At 50.7% G+C, this 19,761-nt stretch overlaps 1 protein-coding gene across 1 annotated transcript; it reads right to left on the reverse strand.

The window, feature by feature from the left end:
• Positions 1–253: 253 nt before the first annotated feature.
• LOC140472439 (B-cell receptor CD22-like) lies at positions 254–17,785 on the reverse strand. Its single transcript, XM_072567487.1, has 9 exons — positions 17,716–17,785; positions 17,446–17,527; positions 15,805–15,888; positions 11,072–11,127; positions 7,320–7,592; positions 4,861–5,145; positions 3,247–3,522; positions 843–1,109; positions 254–531 (listed from the first exon to the last, which is right to left on the reverse strand). The coding sequence occupies exons 2-9, from the start codon at positions 17,505–17,507 to the stop codon at positions 254–256; spliced, it is 1,581 nt and encodes a 526-aa protein (XP_072423588.1). The 5' UTR covers positions 17,508–17,527; positions 17,716–17,785.
• Between the last annotated feature and the right edge of the window lie 1,976 nt (positions 17,786–19,761).

Genomic DNA, 19,761 nt, shown 5'->3' on the forward strand with positions numbered 1-19,761 from the left:
GGGGTTACTGAGATAGGGAGGGGGTGTAGGGGCTGGAGGGGGTTACAGAGATAGTGGGGGGTGTAGGGGCAGAAGGTGGTTAAAGAGATGAGGGGGGTTAGGGGCTGGAGGGGGTTACAAAGATAGGGAAGGGGTGCAGTGGCTGTGAGTTCAGAGACCGGGGGACAGTGAAACTTTGGATAAGTCGCTCTCATGCAGTGAGTAGTGACAGAGACCGGGGAGTTTACATTGGGAAAAGGTCAACCTGGGAATGTCACTCACAGAGCACCTCGATCCTGAAGCTCTTTGAAGCTTGTTTTCCAATAATGTTTTCCGCTTCGCAGTAATAATCTCCAGATTCCGTTGGGGTGATGGAGCGTATGGTCAGGATGTTCCCTGTCCCCTTGTTAACTGCTGTGTTCACATTGTCCTTATACCAGGTGTAGCGAGCTCCTGGATTACTCCTGGAGTTACAGGTCAGGGTAACCCGGTCTCCCTCCTTCACCTCTCCCTGTGGCTCACTGCGAACAATGGTAACATCTCCAGGACCATCTACAAGAGGAATTACAGCTCGATTCAGGTCAGGGAGAGGGATAAAGCTGTGGAACATTCTCCCAAATCTCCGAATAAATGCTGCCCCTGAGCACTGACATCATTTCACAGAAAGACCTCCAGAATTCCTCATATCCTGAAAGAGGCCATTCATCCCCTCTTCTCCATGCTAGAATTTCTCATTCCCAAGTGCACCCTCCTCTGTAATGCCTGACTATCCAACTGTAGTGTGGAGACCCGGGATCCAAACACAGTGCTCCGAGTGTGGTCTGCGGGCTATTTTCTGGTTATCCCACACCCTCTTTACTTACACTGTACATTAATGTGTTTGGGTGTAGAATCCCGGGAGCTGACAGAATTCCGTGCTCTACAGATGTAGCTACAAGATGCATCATCCCTGGTGGGTTGAATCCTAATCGTGTCGGTATTTTCTCGCAGATTGTTCCGTTGTCCGTTGCACATTTTCCTCCAGCTGTAGGTATGAACCGGGGGGTTGGCTTCACCTCGACACGTTAACGTGATCTCGGTCCCCTCCTTCACTGTATCCTCAGAAATAATCTCCACGTTCCTCGGTCCATCTGTTGGGAGAGAGAGAGAGAGAGAGAGAGACGTGATTCCAAGATTTCAGAATCCCTCACATATCCAGGTCCACAGGAGACAGGGGGTCTCCGAGGGGTGGGGTGGGGGAACACCAGAAAGATCCCTGATCGGAAATGAAACCAGGAAAAGTGACAAAAAAGAGCTCAGGGTCATTGCCAGCTGAAGGCAGAGCCGACGGGGGCAGGAATCAGGCGATACTCAAGAGGCCAGGACTCGAGGGGGTTACAGACATGTAGAGGGATGGAGGGGCTGGGGTAGGGTACAGAGATAGGGAAGAGTGGAGGGGCTGGAGGGGGTTACAGAGATAGGGAAGGGTGGAGGGGCTGGAGTAGGTTACAGAGATAGGGAGGGGTGTAGGGGCTGGAGTAGGTGACAGAGATAGGGAGGGGTGTAGGGGCTGGAGGGGGTTACTGAGATAGGGAGGGGGTGTAGGGGCTGGAGGGGGTTACAGAGATAGGGAGGGGTGTAGGGGCTGGAGGGGGTTACAGAGATAGGGAGGGGGTGTAGGGGCTGGAGGGGGTTACAGAGATAGGGAGGGGGTGTAGGGGCTGGAGGGGGTTACAGAGTTAGGGAGGGGGTGTAGAGTCTGGAGGAGGTTACAGAGATGGGGAGGGGGTATACGGGCTGGAGGGGGTTACAGAGATAGGGAGGGGGTGTAGGGGCTGGAGGGGGTTACAGAGATAGGGAGGGGGTGTAGGGGCTGGAGGGCGTTACAGAGATAGGGAGGGGGTATACGGGCTGGAGGGGGTTACAGAGAGAGGGAGTGAGTGTAAGGGCTGGAGGGCGTTACAGAGACAGGGAGAGAGTATAGGGGCTGGGGATCATTATAGAGGTAAGGAGGGGGTTTAGGGACTGAAGGGTTTAACAGAGAGAGGGAGGGGTGTAGGAGCTGGAGGGGGTGACAGAGATAGAGAGGGAGTGATGGAGGGTGTTGAAAGCCAAGAATGGGAATTTTACAATTGAGGTGTTGCTGAACTGGGGAACGATGCAGGAGAGGGAGTGAGAGGAGGGTGATTCGGGAAAGGGATTCGTTGTGGGTTCAGAGACCGGGGGACAGTGAAGTTTTGGATAAGTCGCTCTCATGCAGTGAGTAGTGACAGAGACCGGGGAGTTTACATTGGGAAAAGGTCAACCTGGGAATGTCACTCACACAGCACCTCGATCCTGAAGCTCTTTGAAGTTTGTTTTCCAATAACGTTTTCCGCTTTGCAGTAATAATCTCCAGATTCCGTTGGGGTGATGGAGCGTATGGTCAGGATGTTCCCTGTCCCCTTGTTAACTGCTGTGTTCACATTGTCCTTATACCAGGTGTAGCGAGCTCCTGGATTACTCCTGGAGTTACAGGTCAGGGTAACCCGGTCTCCCTCCTTCACCTCTCCCTGTGGCTCACTGCGAACAATGGTAACATCTCCAGGACCATCGACAAGAGGAATTACAGCTCGATTCAGGTCAGGGAGAGGGATAACACTGTGGAACATTCTCCCAAATCCCTGAATAAATGCTGCCCCTGAGCACTGACATCATTTCACAGAAAAACCACCAGAATTCCTCATATCCTGAAAGAGGCCATTCATCCCCTCTTCTCCATGCTAGAATTTCTCATTCCCAAGTGCACCCTCCTCTGTAATGCCTGACTATCCAACTGTCGTGTGGAGACCCGGGATCTAAACACAGTGCTCCGAGTGTGGTCTGGGGGCTATTTCTTGTATATCCCACAACCTCTTTACTTACACTGTACATTAATGTGTTTGGGTGTAGAATCCCGGGAGCTGACAGAATTCCACGCCGTACAGATGTAGCTACAAGTTACAGAGGAGGTTTATGGCTTGGAGGGGGTTACAGAGATAGGGAGGAGGTGTAGGAGCTGGAGGAGGGTACAGGGATAGGAAGGGGGTGTAGGGATTGGAGGAGGTTACAGAGATAGGGAGGAGGTGTAGGAGCTGGAGGAGGGTACAGGGATAGGGAGGGGGTGTAGGGATTGGAGGAGGTTACAGAGATAGGGAGGGGGTGTAGGAGCTGGAGGAGGGTACAGGGATAGGGAGGGACATGAAGTTTTAGCTCAGTATAATGTGAGAGTTTGTTGGTGAGTGGGACTCTCAGACTGATGACACTCACACTGAATATCCAGTCGTATGGGATCAGATTCCTTTTCACCCACGGTGTTCCCCGCTGTACAGGTGATCTCACAGCCAACATCTTCAACAGAAGCGTAGAATGAACATTGAGACGTCCATTGATTCCCAGAACAGAGAGACATCGAACCGTGTGGACACACCTTCCACCAGCGATAGGAAACTGCTGCTGGATGGCCATCAGACTGACAGCTGAGGGTTGTCCACACTCCAGCTCGAACTGAAGGTGGGAATGTGATTCGGACACTGGTCGGAGCATCTGGAAATAAACACCCAACACCATTAGGACTGACCCTCATACAGTGCCCACTCCCTCAGCACTGACCCTCCGACAGAGCAGCACTCCCTCAGCACAGACCCTCCGACAGTGCCCATTCCCTCAGCACTGACCCTCCGACAGTACCCACTCTCTCAGCACTGACCCTCCGACAGTGCCCACTCCATCAGCACTGACCCACCGACAGTGCCCACTCCCTCAGCACCCACCCTCCGACAGTGCCCACTCCCTCAGCACTGACCCTCCGACAGTGCCCACTCACTCAGCATTGACCCTCTGACAGTGTGGCACTCCCTCAGCACTGACTCTCCGAGAGTGCAGCACTCCCTCAGCACTGACCCTCCAACAGTGCAGCACTCCCTCAGCACTGACCCACCAACAGTGCAGCACTCCCTCAGCACTGACCCTCCAACAGTGCGGCATTCCCTCAGCACTGACCCTCCATCAGTGCAGCATTACATCAGCACTGCCCCTCCGACAATGCGGCACTCCCTCAGCTCTGACCCTCCGACAGTGCGGCACTCCCTCAGCACTGACCCTCCGACAGTGCGGCACTCCCTCAGCCATGACCCTCCGACAGTGCGGCACTCCCTCAGCACTGACCCTCCAACAGTGCGGCACTCCCTCAGCACTGACCGTCCAACAGTGTAGCACTCCCTCAGCACTGACCCTCCAACAGTGCGGCATTCCCTCAGCACTGACCCTCCATAAGTGCGGCATTACATCAGCACTGACCCTCTGACAGTGCGGCACTCCCTCAGCACTGACCCTCCGACAGTGCGGCACTCCCTCAGCACTGACCCTCCAACAGTGCGCCACTCCCTCAGCACTGACCCTCCGACAGTGCGGCACTCCCTCAGCACTGACCCTCCAACAGTGCGCCACTCCCTCAGCACTGACCCTCCGACAGTGCGGCACTCCCTCAGCACTGACCCTCCGACAGTGCGGCACTCCCTCAGCACTGACCCTCCGACAGTGCGGCATTCCCTCAGCACTGACCCTCCATAAGTGCGGCATTACATCAGCACTGACCCTCCGACAGTGCGGCACTCCATCAGCACTGACCCTCCGACAGTGCGGCACTCCCTCAGCACTGACCCTCCAACAGTGCGCCACTCCCTCAGCACTGACCCTCCGACAGTGCGGCACTCCCTCAGCACTGACCCTCCGACAGTGCGGCACTCCCTCAGCACTGACCCTCCGACAGTGCGGCACTCTATCTGCATGTGCCCTTGAATGGTTAACGTACAGAAGCTGTTTGACCAGGTTTGGAAATACCAGGTGAATGAATTCAGGAGCTGTGTTTCTGGGGATACTCACACTGCACCTTGATGGTGATGGTGTGTGATCTCCCTGTCCCAACGTTGTTTCTAGCCTCACACTGATAATTCCCACTGTCGTCCTTGCTGATGCTTTCAAACAGCAGTATCTGCCCGCTGACTGGCTTGTTCTGAGTGAGTCTGTACCAGCTGTACCCTGAGACTGCAGGGTCACTGTTCTGACTGGTACAGCTAATATTCACAGTGTCACGCTCGTTCACAGACGTTAAATCTCTCCTAGCGTCACCATTCACACTGTGTGCAATCTGAAAATCTCTCGGTTTATCTGAAACAGAGGTTTGTTACCAATCTGGTTAATGTTGACATGGTGGGAAATGTTTTACTGATGGTGTTGTCACTGAAGTTTCCATTCGGCCCCTCTGCTCCATGCTAGGATTTCTGTTCCAGATCAGCTTCCTCAGCACCTCATCTTCATCTCCCTCTCTCCCTCGTGTGTTTAACCAGCTTCCCCTGCACCAATGCATGGAAAGGATTCACTTCCACAGGGAATTGTCGGAGTGAGTCCCACATGCCCTGCCCTCCAACTCCCTGTCAGAGTGAGTCTCACATTCCCAGCCCTCCAACTCCCTGTGGGAGTGAGTCTCACATTCCCAGCTCTCCAACTCCCTGTGGGAGTGAGTCTCACATTCCCAGCCCTCCAACTCCCTGTGGGAGTGAGTCTCACATTCCCAGCCCTCCAACTCCCTGTCGGAGTGAGTCTCACATTCCCAGCCCTCCAACTCCCTGTGGGAGTGAGTCTCACATTCCCAGCCCTCCAACTCCCTGTGGGAGTGAGTCTCACATTCCCAGCCCTCCAACTCCCTGTGGGAGTGAGTCTCACATTCCCTGGCCTCTAACTCCCTGTGGGAGTGAGTCCCACATTCGCCTCTCCCCCAACTCTCTGGGTGAAGATGTTTCTCCTGAATTCCCAATGGGAGTTATTCAGGACTTTGTCTTACCGACGGCCTCTCCTTCCGGTCACTCCCTCCCACTGTACCACCTCCCCTCCCCAACACACACAGAAGTGGAAATATCTTCCATCTGACTCCCCGAGAGAAATCCTTTGAAGAATTGTAAACACATCGATCAGGTCACTCCCTCAGACCCCTCTTCTCGAGAGAAACCTGCCTCAGTCTGTTCACAATCTCCCAATGGTTATAACCTCCAGATTGGGTATCATATTTGGAATAATGAGATAGGAAATACAGACCGAGTTTTGAGTGTAGTCTATCCAAACGATACAGACACTGGAACTGTGCACAGTGCTCCAAATGTGGGTCTGACTGAGGGATATACAGTTCTGTGGAGCTGTGCACAGTGCTGTGAGTGTGGTCTAACTGAGAGATATACAGTCTGGGGAGCTGTGCACTGTGCTGTGAGTGTGGGTCTAACTGAGGGATATACAGTCTGGGGAGCTATGCACAGTGCTGTGAGTGTGGTCTAACTGAGGGATATACAGTCTGGGGAGCTGTGCAAAGTACTGTGAGTGTGGTCTAACTGAGAGATATACAGTCTGGGGAGCTGTGCACAGTGCTGTGAGTGTGGGTGTAACTGAGGGACATACAGTCTGGGGATCTATGCACAGTGCTGTGTGTGTTGGTGTAACTGAGGGATATACAGTCTGGGGAGCTGTGCACAGTACTGTGAGTGTGGTCTAACTGAGAGATATACAGTCTGGGGAGCTGTGCACAGTGCTGTGAGTGTGGGTGTAACTGAGGGACATACAGTCTGGGGATCTATGCACAGTGCTGTGTGTGTTGGTGTAACTGAGGGATATACAGTCTGGGGAGCTATGCACAGTGCTGTGAGTGTGGGTGTAACTGAGGGATATACAGTCTGGGGAGCTGTGCACAGTGCTGTGTGTGTGGGTGCAACTGACGGATATACAGTCTGGGGAGCTGTGCACAGTGCTGTGAGTGTGGGTCTAACTGAGGCATATACAGTCTGGGGAGCTATGCACAGTGCTCTGAGTGTGGTCTAACTGAGGGATATACAGTCTGGAGAGCTATGCACAGTGCTGTGTGTGTGGGTGTAACTGAGGGATATACAGTCTGGGGAGCTGTGCACAGTGCTGTGTGTGTGGGTCTAACTGAGGGATATACAGTCTGGGGAGCTGTGCACAGTGCTGTGAGTGTGGGTCTAACTGAGGGATATACAGTCTGGGGAGCTGTGCACAGTGCTGTGAGTGTGGGTCTAACTGAGGGATATACAGTCTGGGGAGCTGTGCACAGTGCTGTGAGTGTGGGTCTAACTGAGAGATATACAGTCTGGGGAGCTGTATACAGTGCTCCCAGTTCTCCACTTGTGCTCACCTCTCATTGTGTTGCCTTCGGCCTTCCCTCCATCTCCCTCTGATTATCCCCATCCTGCCGGGAGTATTTCCTCACTGCCGTGTCAGGGGTGCCTGAATGAGACTCAGTTCCCCCAATAACCCTCCACACAGAGATCTATGGCACTTACACTGCCCTCTCAATTCAATACCCTCCGACCTGCCGCTCCCAATCCTGTTCCTCACTTCACAGAAATATTCCCCAAACTGTGAGTAGCTGATGTCTCTGATTTCCATGGTTTGACGCCAAGCGCTGGGGAGCTGAACTCCGTCCTGATACCAGGAATACCCGGTGACGGCTGGTTGACTGTAGAGGACATCACACTGTAAGGTAACAGAGTCCCCTTCCTGCAGTCTGTCTTTGTGTCCCTCGGTCAGTGAGATACTGACATTGCGAGGTTTATCTGAAAGTGAACAGAGTGAGCCATTCACTCTGGGTCACTCTCGAGAAGGTCACACCTCAGTCACCTAGGGAGGGGTCAGGGAGAGAGGATCCGAAACATTCAGTCAGTGTTTAGCTGTAAGGAGGAGAGACAGTGGGAGGGAGAGAGAGAGTGGGGGAGGGAGAGAGAGAGAGAGAGAGAGAGAGAAAGAGAGAGAGAAAGTGAGGGAGAGATGGAGAGAGAGACAGAAAACATGAGAAAGTATGAGAGAGAGAGAGAGACAGAGAGAGAAACAGAGAGTGAGTGAGAGAGAGAGAGAGGTGGAAAGATTTCCGGAGGGAATTCCAAAGCTCTGATTTCCCAGCCATGTGAGGCACAGCCCCAATGGTGGAACGCTGGGAATTGGGGGATACTTGAGAGTCTGGGATTGTAGAAGGTTCCAGAGATAGGGAGCGTAGGTAGGGGCTGGAGGGGGTTACAGAGATAGGGATGAGTTGTAGGGACTGGAGGGGGTTACAGAGATAGGGAGGGGGTGTAGGGGTGGGAGGGGGTTCCAGAGATAGGGAGCGGGTGTAGGGGCTGGAGGGGATTACAGAGATAGGGATGGGGTGTAGGGGCTGGAGGGGGTGACAGAGATAGGGAGAGGATGTAGGGGTTACAGAGATAGGGAGGGGGTGGAGGGGTTGGAGGGGGGTTACAGAGATAGGGATGGGGTGTAGGGGCTGGAGGGGGTTACATAGATAGGGAGGGGGCGTAGGGGCTGGAGGGGGTTATAGAGATAGGGAGGGGGTGTAGGGGCGGGAGGGGGTTCCAGAGATAGCAAGGGGGTGTTGGGGCTGGAGGAGGTTACAGAGATAGGGAGGGGGTGTAGGGGCTGGACGGGGTTACAGAGATAGGGAGGGGATGTAGGGGCTGGAGGGGGTTACAGAGATAGGGAGAGGATGTAGGGGTTACAGAGATAGGGAGGGGGTGTAGGGGTTGGAGGGGGGTTACAGAGATAGGGAGGGGGCATAGGGGCTGGAGGGGATTACAGAGATAGAGAGGGGGTGTAGAGACTGGAAGAGGTGGCAGAGAGAGAGGTGTGCAGAGGCTGGAGGAGGTAACAGAGATAGGGAGGGGCTGGAGGGTTCAAAGTCGGTTACAGAGATAGTGAGGGGTGTATGGGCTGGAGGAGGCTACAGAGATAGGTAGGAATTATTTGAAATCCCATGCAGACTAATCCTATGCTCCCCCTTGCCTCCTGTTATGAAGATGTGGGTGTACTGCACTTGTAAGAGAGTTAAAAGCTCACAGAACAACCTGACAGCACCAAATATTCTCAATGACCTAACAATATAACACTTGGTCGAAAGCTAGGTTTGCTGGGTTGCTGAGAATTGACAAAACAAATTCGAGTGAGGCCAATCAGTTTAAATTATACCCTGAAAAATACCAAATTCCAATCAAGTTTGAATTTAGTTTTTTGACAATTTTAAAGGTCAATGACATAATCCGATGGTTTGGGGGGGGGGGGGGTAAAAGACTGAGGAAAATCGAACAGTTGGGAGGAGAGCTGCCAAGCCAGTAGCATGTAGAGACTGCCTGAAAAATCGCTCTCTTACAGGTACCTTTATCGATGAATGACCTGTGAAGTAGAATCAGCTAGAAGATGGAATGAAGACAGGAATACAGAGAAGAACACAAAGCTGTCTTTTGAGATAAGAAGTTTTGTTTTGTAAATTTTAATTGGGGTTTAATTAGACTTGTATTGCAGAAGGGAAAGTAAAAGATAGGTTATAGGAAGGAGATGAAAACAGTTGCTGGTTAGTTATTCTCTCGTATACCTTAAGAAATAAAGTTGTTAATTTTTCTTTCAAATAGTTCTTGACCTCTCGAATTTTCACAGATTACTGCAGGGGATAAATCTTTCTTGTGTTGCAGGTTTAAATTAAGCAGGAGGGGTTACCCATGTCATAATACTCCTCATTCCTCTTAATATCTCACCCAGTCGAATCTCAAGCTCCCCCATCACTTCCCACACCTTTAATATCCCACCCAGTCTAATCCCACTCTCCCCCACACTCCCCACACCCTTTAATATCCCACCCAGTCTAATCACACTCTCCCCCTCACTCCCCGCTCCCCTTAATATCCCACCCAGTCTAATCACACTCTCTCCCTCACTCCCCACACCCTTTAATATCCCAACCAGTCTAATCTCACTATCCCCTCACTCCTCACATTCTTTAATATCCCACCCAGTCTAATGCCACTCTGCCCCTCACTTCCCACACCCTTTAATATCCCACCCAGTCTAATCCCACTCTCCCCTCACATCCTTAATATCCCACCCAGTCTAATTCCACTCTCCCCTCACTTCCCACACCCTTTAATATCCCACCCAGTCTAATCCCACTCTCCCCCTCACTCCTCGCTCCCTTTAATATCCCATCCAGTCTAATGCCACTCTCCCCTCACTTCCTGCACCCTTTAATATCCCACCCAGTCTAATCCCACTCTCCCCCTCACTCCCCACTCTCCTTAATATCCCACCCAGTCTAATCCCGCTCTCCCCTCACACCCTTAATATCCCACCCAGTCTAATCCCACTCTTTCCCTCACTCCCCACACCCTTTAATATCCCAACCAGTCGAATCTCACTCTCCCCCCTCACTCCCCACTCCCTTTAATATCCCACCCAGTCTAATCCCACTCTCCCCCTCAATCCCTGCTCCCCTTTTTATCCCACCCAGTCTAATCCCACTCTCCCCTCATACACCCCACTCCCTTTAATATCCCACCCAGTCTAATCCCACTCTCCCCCACACTCTCCACCCTCTTTCATATTCCACCCAGTCTAACTCCACTCTCCTCCTATCTCTCCACACTCCTTGCTCCCTTTAATATCCCACCCGGTCTAATCCTTCTCTCCCCATCACTCCCCACACCCTTTAATATCCGAACCAGTCTATTCCCACTCTCCCCCATCACTTCCCACACCCTTTAATATCCCACCCAGTCTAATCCCACTCTCCCCCTCACTCTCCACCCCCTTTAATATTGCACCCAGTCTAATTCCACTCTCCCCCGAACTCTCCACACTCCTTAATATCCCACCCAGTCTAATCCCACTCTCTCCCTCACTCCCCACTCCCTTTAATATCCCAACCAGTCTAATCCCACTCTTCCCCTCACTCTCCACTCCCTTTAAGATCCCACCTATTCTAATCCCACTCTCCCCACACTCCCTGCAATATCCCACCCAGTCTAACTCATTAACATGCTGCCCTTCATAATATCCCAGTCTCTCCACATTCCATTTTCTAATTCGGATCTGACTTTGCGACTGATATTTCCTCATCCTTTCTGCCTTTAGCTGTCTCTGTGTGTGTGTCTCTCTCTCTCCCCACGTCCCTCTCTTCCCCCAACCCCACTCTCTTTCTCTCTCTCCCTCTCTGTCTCCCCTCCTCTCTCACAAGGTTCCTCTGTATATGTAGATGTACATTGAGAAAGACACATACCACAGGCTGAAGGCAGGAACACTGACAAGAGGAGGAACCACTTCATTAGCAAAGACCTGAAGAGAAATGGAGACAATTCATGAAAAGATTTACATCATCATTGTTGAAATTCATACTCCCTTCTGAACCAACCCATTTAGGAAGACATTTGAGAGGGTCATCACTGAGGGAATGCCACACTGTCAGAGGGTCAGTGCTGGGGGATTGCCGCACTGTCGGAGGGTCAGTGCTGAGGGAGTGCCGCACTGTCGGAGGGTTAGTGCTGAGGGAGTGCTGCACTGTCAGAGGGTCAGTGCTGAGTGAGTACCATTATGTCAGAGTGGTCAGTGCTGAGAGAGTGCTGCACTGTTGGTGGGTTAGTACTGAAGGAATGTTGCACTGTCGGAGGGTCAGTGCGAAGGATGTGCCGCACTGTCACAGAAAGCGAGCAAGGTGAAAACAATGAGTGTTTTTACGTAAGTGTTAAAAATTATTTTAAGTTCTCATCAGTATTTATTGGAGAAGATTCTGAGAGACAGCATTTACTCATATTTGGAAAAGAATGTTCTGATGAAGGATATCCCCATGGCTTTATGCAGGGGAAGTCTGTCTCACAAACTTGATTGAGTGTTTTGAGGAAGTGATGAGGATGACTGATGAGGGAAGGGCAGTGGATGTTGTCTACTCAGACTTTACTAAAGCATTTGACAAGGTCCCTCATGGTAAACTTGTTCCGAAGATTAAGGCACACAGGATCCAGGGTGAGTTGGTCAGTTAGATACAAATTTGGCTTGGTCATAGATTACAGAGAGTCACTGTGGAGGGATGTGGGGGAAATGGGGGTCTGTGACCAGTGGTGTTAAACAGGGCCCAGAGCTGGGCTCCCTGTAGTTGATGAAACAGATAAATAATTTGGATGATAATGTCAGCAGTCTGTTTAATAAGTTTGCAAACATCATGAACTTTGGTGGAGTTGTGGATAGTGAGCAAGGTTGTGAATGGATTCAGCAGGGTATAGATCATCTGGAAAGTTGGACAGAGAAATGGCAGATGGAGTTTAATCTGGATAAGTGTGAGGTGATGCATTTTGCCAGGACAAATGTTTAGGAAAATATCAAATAAATGGCAGGACCCTAAGGAGCGCTGATACACAGAGGGATCTTTGGGTGCTGAGGGTCTGGAGTTACATGTAGGGTGAGACTGGAGAAGAATGGCAGATTTCCTTCCCTGAAGTATATCAGTGACCTCAATTGGTTTGTCCAACAGTGTTCATATGGCCATCATTAGATTATGATTTGGAGATACCAGTGTTGGACTGGGGTGTACAAAGTTAAAAATCACACAACAAAGCACTAGCTTTCAGAGCGCTGCTCCTCCATCAGATGGTTGTGGAGCATAAGATCACAAGATACAGAATTTACAGCAAAAGTGTAGTATGATGTAACTAAAATTATATCTTGGAAAAGACCTGGAATGTTTGTTAAGTCTCTCATCTTTTAGAATGAACATGTTGGTTTCAGTTCTTTCATATGTAAATCGCAAAAAATGTAAAAGTTATGTTCTCAATGAACTTTAACAACTGGTGTCATGTCAGCCCAGATAATGCATTGAAGGTGTGAGCTGTCCTGTGGGAGACTCTGTGCCACAATAAACAGAGAGGTAAAAACAATGACTGCAGATGCTGGAAAGCAAATACTGGATTAGTGGTGCTGGAAGAGCACAGCAGTTCAGGCAGCATCCAACGAGCAGCGAAATCGACGTTTCGGGCAAAAGCCCTTCATCCGGAATAAAGGCAGTGAGCCTGAAGCGTGGAGAGATAAACTAGAGGAGGGTGGGGGTGGGGAGAGAGTAGCAATAGAGTACAATGGGTGAGTGGGGGAGGAGATGAAGGTGATAGATCAAGGACGAGAGGGTGGAGTGGATAGGTGGAAAAGGAGATAGGCAGGTCGGACAAGTCCGGACAAGTCATGGGGACAGTGCTGAGCTGGAAGTTTGAAACTAGGATGAGGTGGGGGAAGGGGAAATGAGGAAGCTGTTGAAGACCACATTGATGCCCTGGGGTTGAAGTGTTCCAAGGCGGAAGATGAGGCGTTCTTCCTCCAGGCGTCTGGTGGTGAGGGAGCGGCGGTGAAGGAGGCCCAGGACCTCCATGTCCTCGGCAGAGTGGAAGGGGGAGTTGAAATGTTGGGCCACGGGGCGGTTTGGTTGATTGGTGCGGGTGTCGCGGAGATGTTCCCGAAAGCGCTCTGCTAGGAGGCGCCCAGTCTCCCCAATGTAGAGGAGACCACATCGGGAGCAACGGATACAATAAATGATATTGGTGGATGTGCAGGTAAAACTTTGATGGATGTGGAAGGCTCCTTTAGGGCCTTGGATAGAGGTGAGGGAGGAGGTGTGGGCACAGGTTTTACAGTTCCTGCGGTGGCAGGGGCAAGTGCCAGATTGGGAGGGTGGGTCGTAGAGGGGTGTGGACCTGACCAGGTAGTCTCAGAGGGAACGGTCTTTGTGGCAGGCGGAAAGGGGTGGGGAGGGAAATATATCCCTGGTGGTGGGGTCTTTTTGGAGGTGGCGGAAATGTCGGCGGATGATTTGGTTAATGCAAAGGTTTGTAGGGTGGAAGGTGAGCACCAGGGGCGTTCTGTCCTTGTTACGGTTGGAGGGAGGGGGTTTGAGGGCAGAGGTGCGGGATGTGGACGAGATGCGTTGGAGGGCATCTTTAACCACGGGGGAATGGAAATTGCGGTCTCTAAAGAAGGAGGCCATCTGGTGTGTTCTATGGTGGAACTGGTCCTGGGAGCAGATACGGCGGAGGAGGAGAAATTGGGAACATGGGATGGCATTTTTGCAAGAGATAGGGTGGAACGAGGTGTAATCCAGGTAGCTATGGGAATCGGTGGGTTTGTAAAAAATGTCAGTGTCAAGTCGGTCGTCACTAATGGAGATGGAGAGGTCCAGGAAGGGGAGGGAGGTGTCAGAGATGGTCCAGGTAAATTTAAGGTCAGGGTGGAATGTGTTGGTGAAGTTGATGAATTGCTCAACCTCCTCGCGGGAGCACGAGGTGGCGCCAATGCAGTCATCAATGTGCGGAGGAAGAGGTGGGGAGTGGTGCTGGTGTAATTACGGAAGATCAACTGCTCTACGTAGCCTACAAAGAGACAGGCATAGCTGGGGCCCATATGTGTGCCCATGGCTATGCCTTTGGTCTGGAGGAAGTGGGAGGATTCAAAGGTGAAATTGTTAAGGGTGAGGACCAGTTTGGCCAAATGAATGAGAGTGTCAGTGGAAGGGTACTGTTGGGGCTGGAGGGGGTTACAGAGATAGGGAGAGGGTGTAGGGGCTGGAGGGGATTACAGAGATAGGGAGGGGGTGTAGGGGGTTACAGAGATAGAGAGGGGGTGTAGGGGCTGGAGGGGCTTACGGAGATAGGGAGGGGGTGTAGGGGCTGGAGGGGGTTACAGAGATAGGGAGGGGGTGTAGGGTCTGGAGGGGGTTACAGAGATAGGGAGGGGGTGTAGGGGCTAGAGGGGCTTACGGAGATAGGGACGGGTTGCAGGGGCTGAAGGGGGTTACAGAGATAGGGAGGGGGTGTAGGGGTAGGAGGGGGTTACAGAGATAGGGAGGGGGTGTAGGGGCTGGAGGGGGTTACGGTGATAGGGAGGGAGTGTAGGGGCTGGAGGGGGTTACGGAGATAGGGAGGGGATGTAGGGTCTGGAGGGGATTACAGAGATAGGGAGGGGGTGTAGGGGCTGGAGAGGGATACGGAGACAGGGAGGGGGTGTAGGGGCTGGAGGGGTTACAGAGATAGGGAGGGGGTGTAGGGGCTGGAGGAGGTTACAGAGATAGGGAGGGTATGTAGGGGCGGCTGAGGTTACAGAGATAGGGAGGAGGTGTAGTGGCTGGAGGGGGTTACAGAGAAAGGGAGGGGGTGTAGGGGCTGGAGGAGGTTACAGAGATAGAGAGGAGGTGTAGTGGCTGGAGGGGGTTACAGAGAAAGGGAGGGGGTGTAGGGGCTGGAGAAGGTTATGGAAATAGGGAGGGGGTGTAGGGGCTGGAGGGGGTTACAGAGATAGGGTAGGGGTGTAGGGGCTGGAGAAGGTTATGGAAATAGGGAGGGGGTGTAGCGGCTGGAAGGGGTTACAGAGATAGGGAGGGGGAGTAGGGGCTGGAGGGGATTTACGAGAAAGGGAGAGGGAGTAGGGGCTGGAGGGGGTTACAGAGATAGGGAGGGGGTGTATTGGCTGGAAGGGGTTACAGAGATAGGGAGGGGCAGTAGGGGCTGGAGGGGGTTTACGAGAAAGGGAGAGGGAGTAGGGGCTGGAGGGGGTTACAGAGGTAGGGAGGGGGTGTATTGGCTGGAAGGGGTTACAGAGATAGGGAGGGGGAGTAGGGGCTGGAAAAGGTTACAGAGATAAGCAGGGGTGTAGGAGATGGAGGAGGTTACAGAGATAGGGCAGAGGGTGTAGGGGCTGGCGAAGGTTACAGGGATAAGGAGGGGATGTAGGGGCAGGAGGACGTTACAGAGATAGGGAGGGGGTGTAGGGGCTGGAAGGGGTTACAGAGATAAGGAGTGGGTGTAGGGGCTGGAAGGGGTTACAGAGGTAGGGTAGGGGTGTCGGGGCTGGAGAAGGTTATGGAGATAGCGAGGGGGTGTAGGGGCTGGAGGAGATTACAGGGATAAGGAGGCGATGTAGGGGCAGGAGGAGGTTTTCTTTGACAGGAGGTGAAGGAAATTCAGCATTAGGCCCCTCACCTACCTTTCCAGATGCACCAAGGAGAGCATTCTATCTGGATACATCACGTCTTGGAACAGCAACCGCTCTGCCCAGGCCTGTAAATAACTACAGAGGGTTGTGAACACAGCCTGGACCATCACACAAGCTGATCATCTGTCCATTGTCTCCATGTACACCTCTCCTTGCCTCAGAGAGACAGCCAACATCATCAGAGAGCCCTCCCCACCCTGGTTCTAATCTCTTCCAACCCTTCCATCAGGCAGGAGATACAAAACCTTCCACACAGATACCGACAGGTTCAAGTTCAGCTTCTTCCCTGATGTTAGACTTCTGAATGGACCTCTCAAATTTCAAACCTAATGTTCATCTTGCTGTTTGTACAAATTCTGTGCAGCCGTATTCCCCACTCTGTACAATCACACGATGGTCTTTGTACAGTGTGATGTTTACGTACTGCGTGGAAAACCTTTCACTGTACAGATTTGCATGAGACAATAATAAATCAAAACCTCAAAACGAGAGGATTTGTAAATTAATGTCGGGGTGCCTGCAATCTCCTCCCTTTGCCTCCCACAGCAGTCTGAGGTACGTGTGATCTGGGCCAAAGGAACTGATCAATTTTCGAGTCAATTAAACCGTCGATACCTCCTCCATCTCAATGTTAATTCATTAAAATATATGAGAGTCTCCCTTCCTGATTCCGAGACTTCCCTTGTCCTTCTCTCCAGGGAATACAAAGTACTCATTTCGAACCTCAGCTGTGTCTTCTAGCTCCACACACACAGTTTGCCTGTTTGGTCCCTAATGGGGCCTGCTCATTCTCTGACCCCGAATATACTTATAGAACACCTTTGGGTTTTCCTTCATAGTACTCACCATTACTTTGACCTGTCCCCTGGTTGTTCTCCTAATTCCCATTTTCAGTAACCCCCTGTATTTTCTCCGCTGAGGTATCTAGTGTTTTGACCCCTCGGTGTCTATCACAAGGGTTTTTTCCCCCATATCCAATCCTGTGCATCCACTGACATTCAGGGTTCTCTCAGCCTATCGGTCCTGTCCTTCACCTTTTTGGGAACATGTCAGCCCTGCACTCTCCCTTCTCTCTGTCGGTTATCTCACACCCTTATTGAGGTTTCTAGCACAGTGAGAATGAACAGGAAGTGCGATGCTGACCAGTCTGTCTATTCTAGGAGCTGCTGTACTGTCTTTGTAGGAAATTCTAACTAAACCAGTAAAAAAACATAAGTTTCAGTAAATTGTAACTGAACTTGCAGTGTCAGAATAAACATTATTCCCCAGTATTTATTCCAGTTCATCCTCATGACTGAATCCTTATTCACTGAATTCCATTGGTCAACAAAACTTCAGCTTTATGATAATCACCACTGCTTTCCCATCTATCTGTCACCACTCTCCACTCCCTCCCTCTGTAACCTCCTCTCGATCTGCAAATTACACTGTGGGATCTCTGTGTTACTCCACAACTGTTGTCAGGATGGGAGCCAGTGTATATCAGTGAGCACAGGGTGATGGGTGACCAGGACTAGGTATGGGTGTGTACACTGCCTCACTGCTGCACTGGTTCCCAAACAGACCTCGATAAGAACAACCTTTTACAAAGACTATTAACCATGAGCGTGTCCGAGCTGACGATGTCATTACCTTGGAGAAGTAACAGCAAGACGTAAAATTTCTTGATCAGTGTCTGCTCCCAGATATTTCATCAGCCTCACCCTCTCAAGCTCTGAAAGACAAAGGAGTTAATGAGACCTCACCTCTTGTCACCAGCTCTCGAGAGATCAGAACTGCTTTTAGACTAAGTCCTTGCAGACTACTTTGATTCTCTGTGGGATGATAGGTGCTCCTCAGAGAATTAGGAAGCTTCAAGAAGGTAAAACAACAAAATATTTGAATTTCTATAGCAGCCTTCACCTCCTCAGGATGTACCAAAGCTCTTGTCTCTGCATTACCCATGCTCGTTGATGCAGAAAGATATTCTGTCTGACAGACTTGAGCCCTACAGCCAGATCTCACTAACAAACAGAAATCATTCATTGGAATATATCTTCACAACATCACAACATCAGCAAACAATGATGCTGGTCGCGGCAGAAAGTTCTTGCTGTGACTTTACTTACCCTGGACCTGTCCGAATGCTCGCCTGGGGAGGAACTGCCCACATACTCTGTCTGGGTGGAATGGCCACTTCCTGTGGTGTTCCCCTTGTGTATTTAATCAGAATTGTCAATGTGTCACTGTGAGTGAGAGCAGCAAGTGGTTCAAAGGGAGAAAGCAGCAATTAGCCCTGGATTACAAACACACTGTTAACCCTTTGTGTATCCTGATATTGTCTCTCTGCAGATCTGGGCAGCATTTAACATGGTCCAAGGGGGGTGAATGGAGCTTCTCACAGACCTGAGGGGATGAATGTGACTCCTCCTGTTCCTGTGCTGAAGGCTTCTAGGGCTGGATGGACCTCATACTGGTCCAGTGTAACAGGCTCAAGGGGATGAGTGGTCTTGTTTGTGTCTAACAGGAACCAAGGGTCTGAAGTGGAATTGTCCTGTTTGTGAGTAACAGGCCCAGAGCTCAATAAGATAAAAGGTAGGAAGGAGGGACTTGGGGGAGGTGCGTTGGGAATGCGATAGGTGGAAGGAGGTTAAGGTGAGGGTGATAGGCCTATCACCCTCACCTTAACCTCCTTCCACCTATCGCATTCCCAATGCCCCTCCCCCAAGTCCCTCCTCCCTACCTTTTATCTTAGCCTGCTTGGCATACCTTCCTCATTCCTGAAGAAGGGCTTATGCCCGAAACGTCGATTCTCCTGCTCCTTGGATGCTGCCTGATCTGCTGCGCTTTTCCAGCAACACATTTTTCAGCTCTGAACTCCAGCATCTGCAGTCCTCACTTTCTCCCAGAGCTCAATAATAATAGCAACCTATTGAAGGCATTGACCATTGGAATCTGTGTGTGTCACATCACATCATAAAAGATATTGGTTGTGGAAGTGAATTGCAATAGCCTCATTACTTACCAACTGCCAGGACACTCTGCTTGGACTGAATGGCCTTCTCCTTTGCTGCTACCCCCTGCCTATTTAATTACAAACAATAAACCGCTTCTGGATAAATACCCAGTCCCTCGTATAGAGGACTTGGACACAATGTTGGCAGGGGGCGGGTGTTATCCTTCATGAAGCTGGACATGACCTATGCGCACCTGCCATTGCAGTTCGATGAGGATTCCCAGAAGTACGTTACCCATAAGGGTTTGTACCAATATACGAGACTGCCATTTGCGGGATCATCAGCCTGTACCATTTTGCAGTGCAGGGTGGAGAACATCTTCCAAGGTTTATTTCAAGTCACTATTTATCTGAGTGACGGGCTCATAACAGGTGTTATGGACCAGGTCAGACCCCTCAAAATATATTCGGAAGGTATACTAGACCCTAACTTTCTCTTTGTTCAAAGTAACTGCGATGTCCCAGATGCAATTCGATTGGTCAAAATATTCAATGTTAAGCAAAACACAATTTATTCAAACACTATAGTTAAACTACAAACAAAAAAAAAGGAACTTAACTACTTAACTACTCTAAGAATAACTTAACTACTCCACTGGAAAACTGAACAGAAAAATAGATTATTTTAAACTTAAACAGTTACTGTTCCAATATAGTTACACCTTGTATACACATCCTTGCCAAAAAGTATATTCAGAAAACAGAAATGTCTCACACACAACTCCAGCAGCCCTAGAGGTAAAACAAATCCAGAGAAACTTCAGAGACCGCATGTAGCAGCTGAGAGAGATCTATTGCTTTCTAACCCTACTGCCACAGTCTATTTTAGTCCATTTTTCTCCATCACCACCAAACGCCTCCTTCTTGCTTTATGAAAGTCACAACAATGCATTGGTGTTATGATATTGAAGGCATATACTGGATCATTAAGAGAGAGTGAATGCTATTCTGAA

Source organism: Chiloscyllium punctatum, unplaced genomic scaffold (genome assembly GCF_047496795.1).
Source record: "Chiloscyllium punctatum isolate Juve2018m unplaced genomic scaffold, sChiPun1.3 scaffold_327, whole genome shotgun sequence".
In the NCBI taxonomy this organism is placed as follows: Eukaryota; Metazoa; Chordata; class Chondrichthyes; order Orectolobiformes; family Hemiscylliidae; genus Chiloscyllium; species Chiloscyllium punctatum.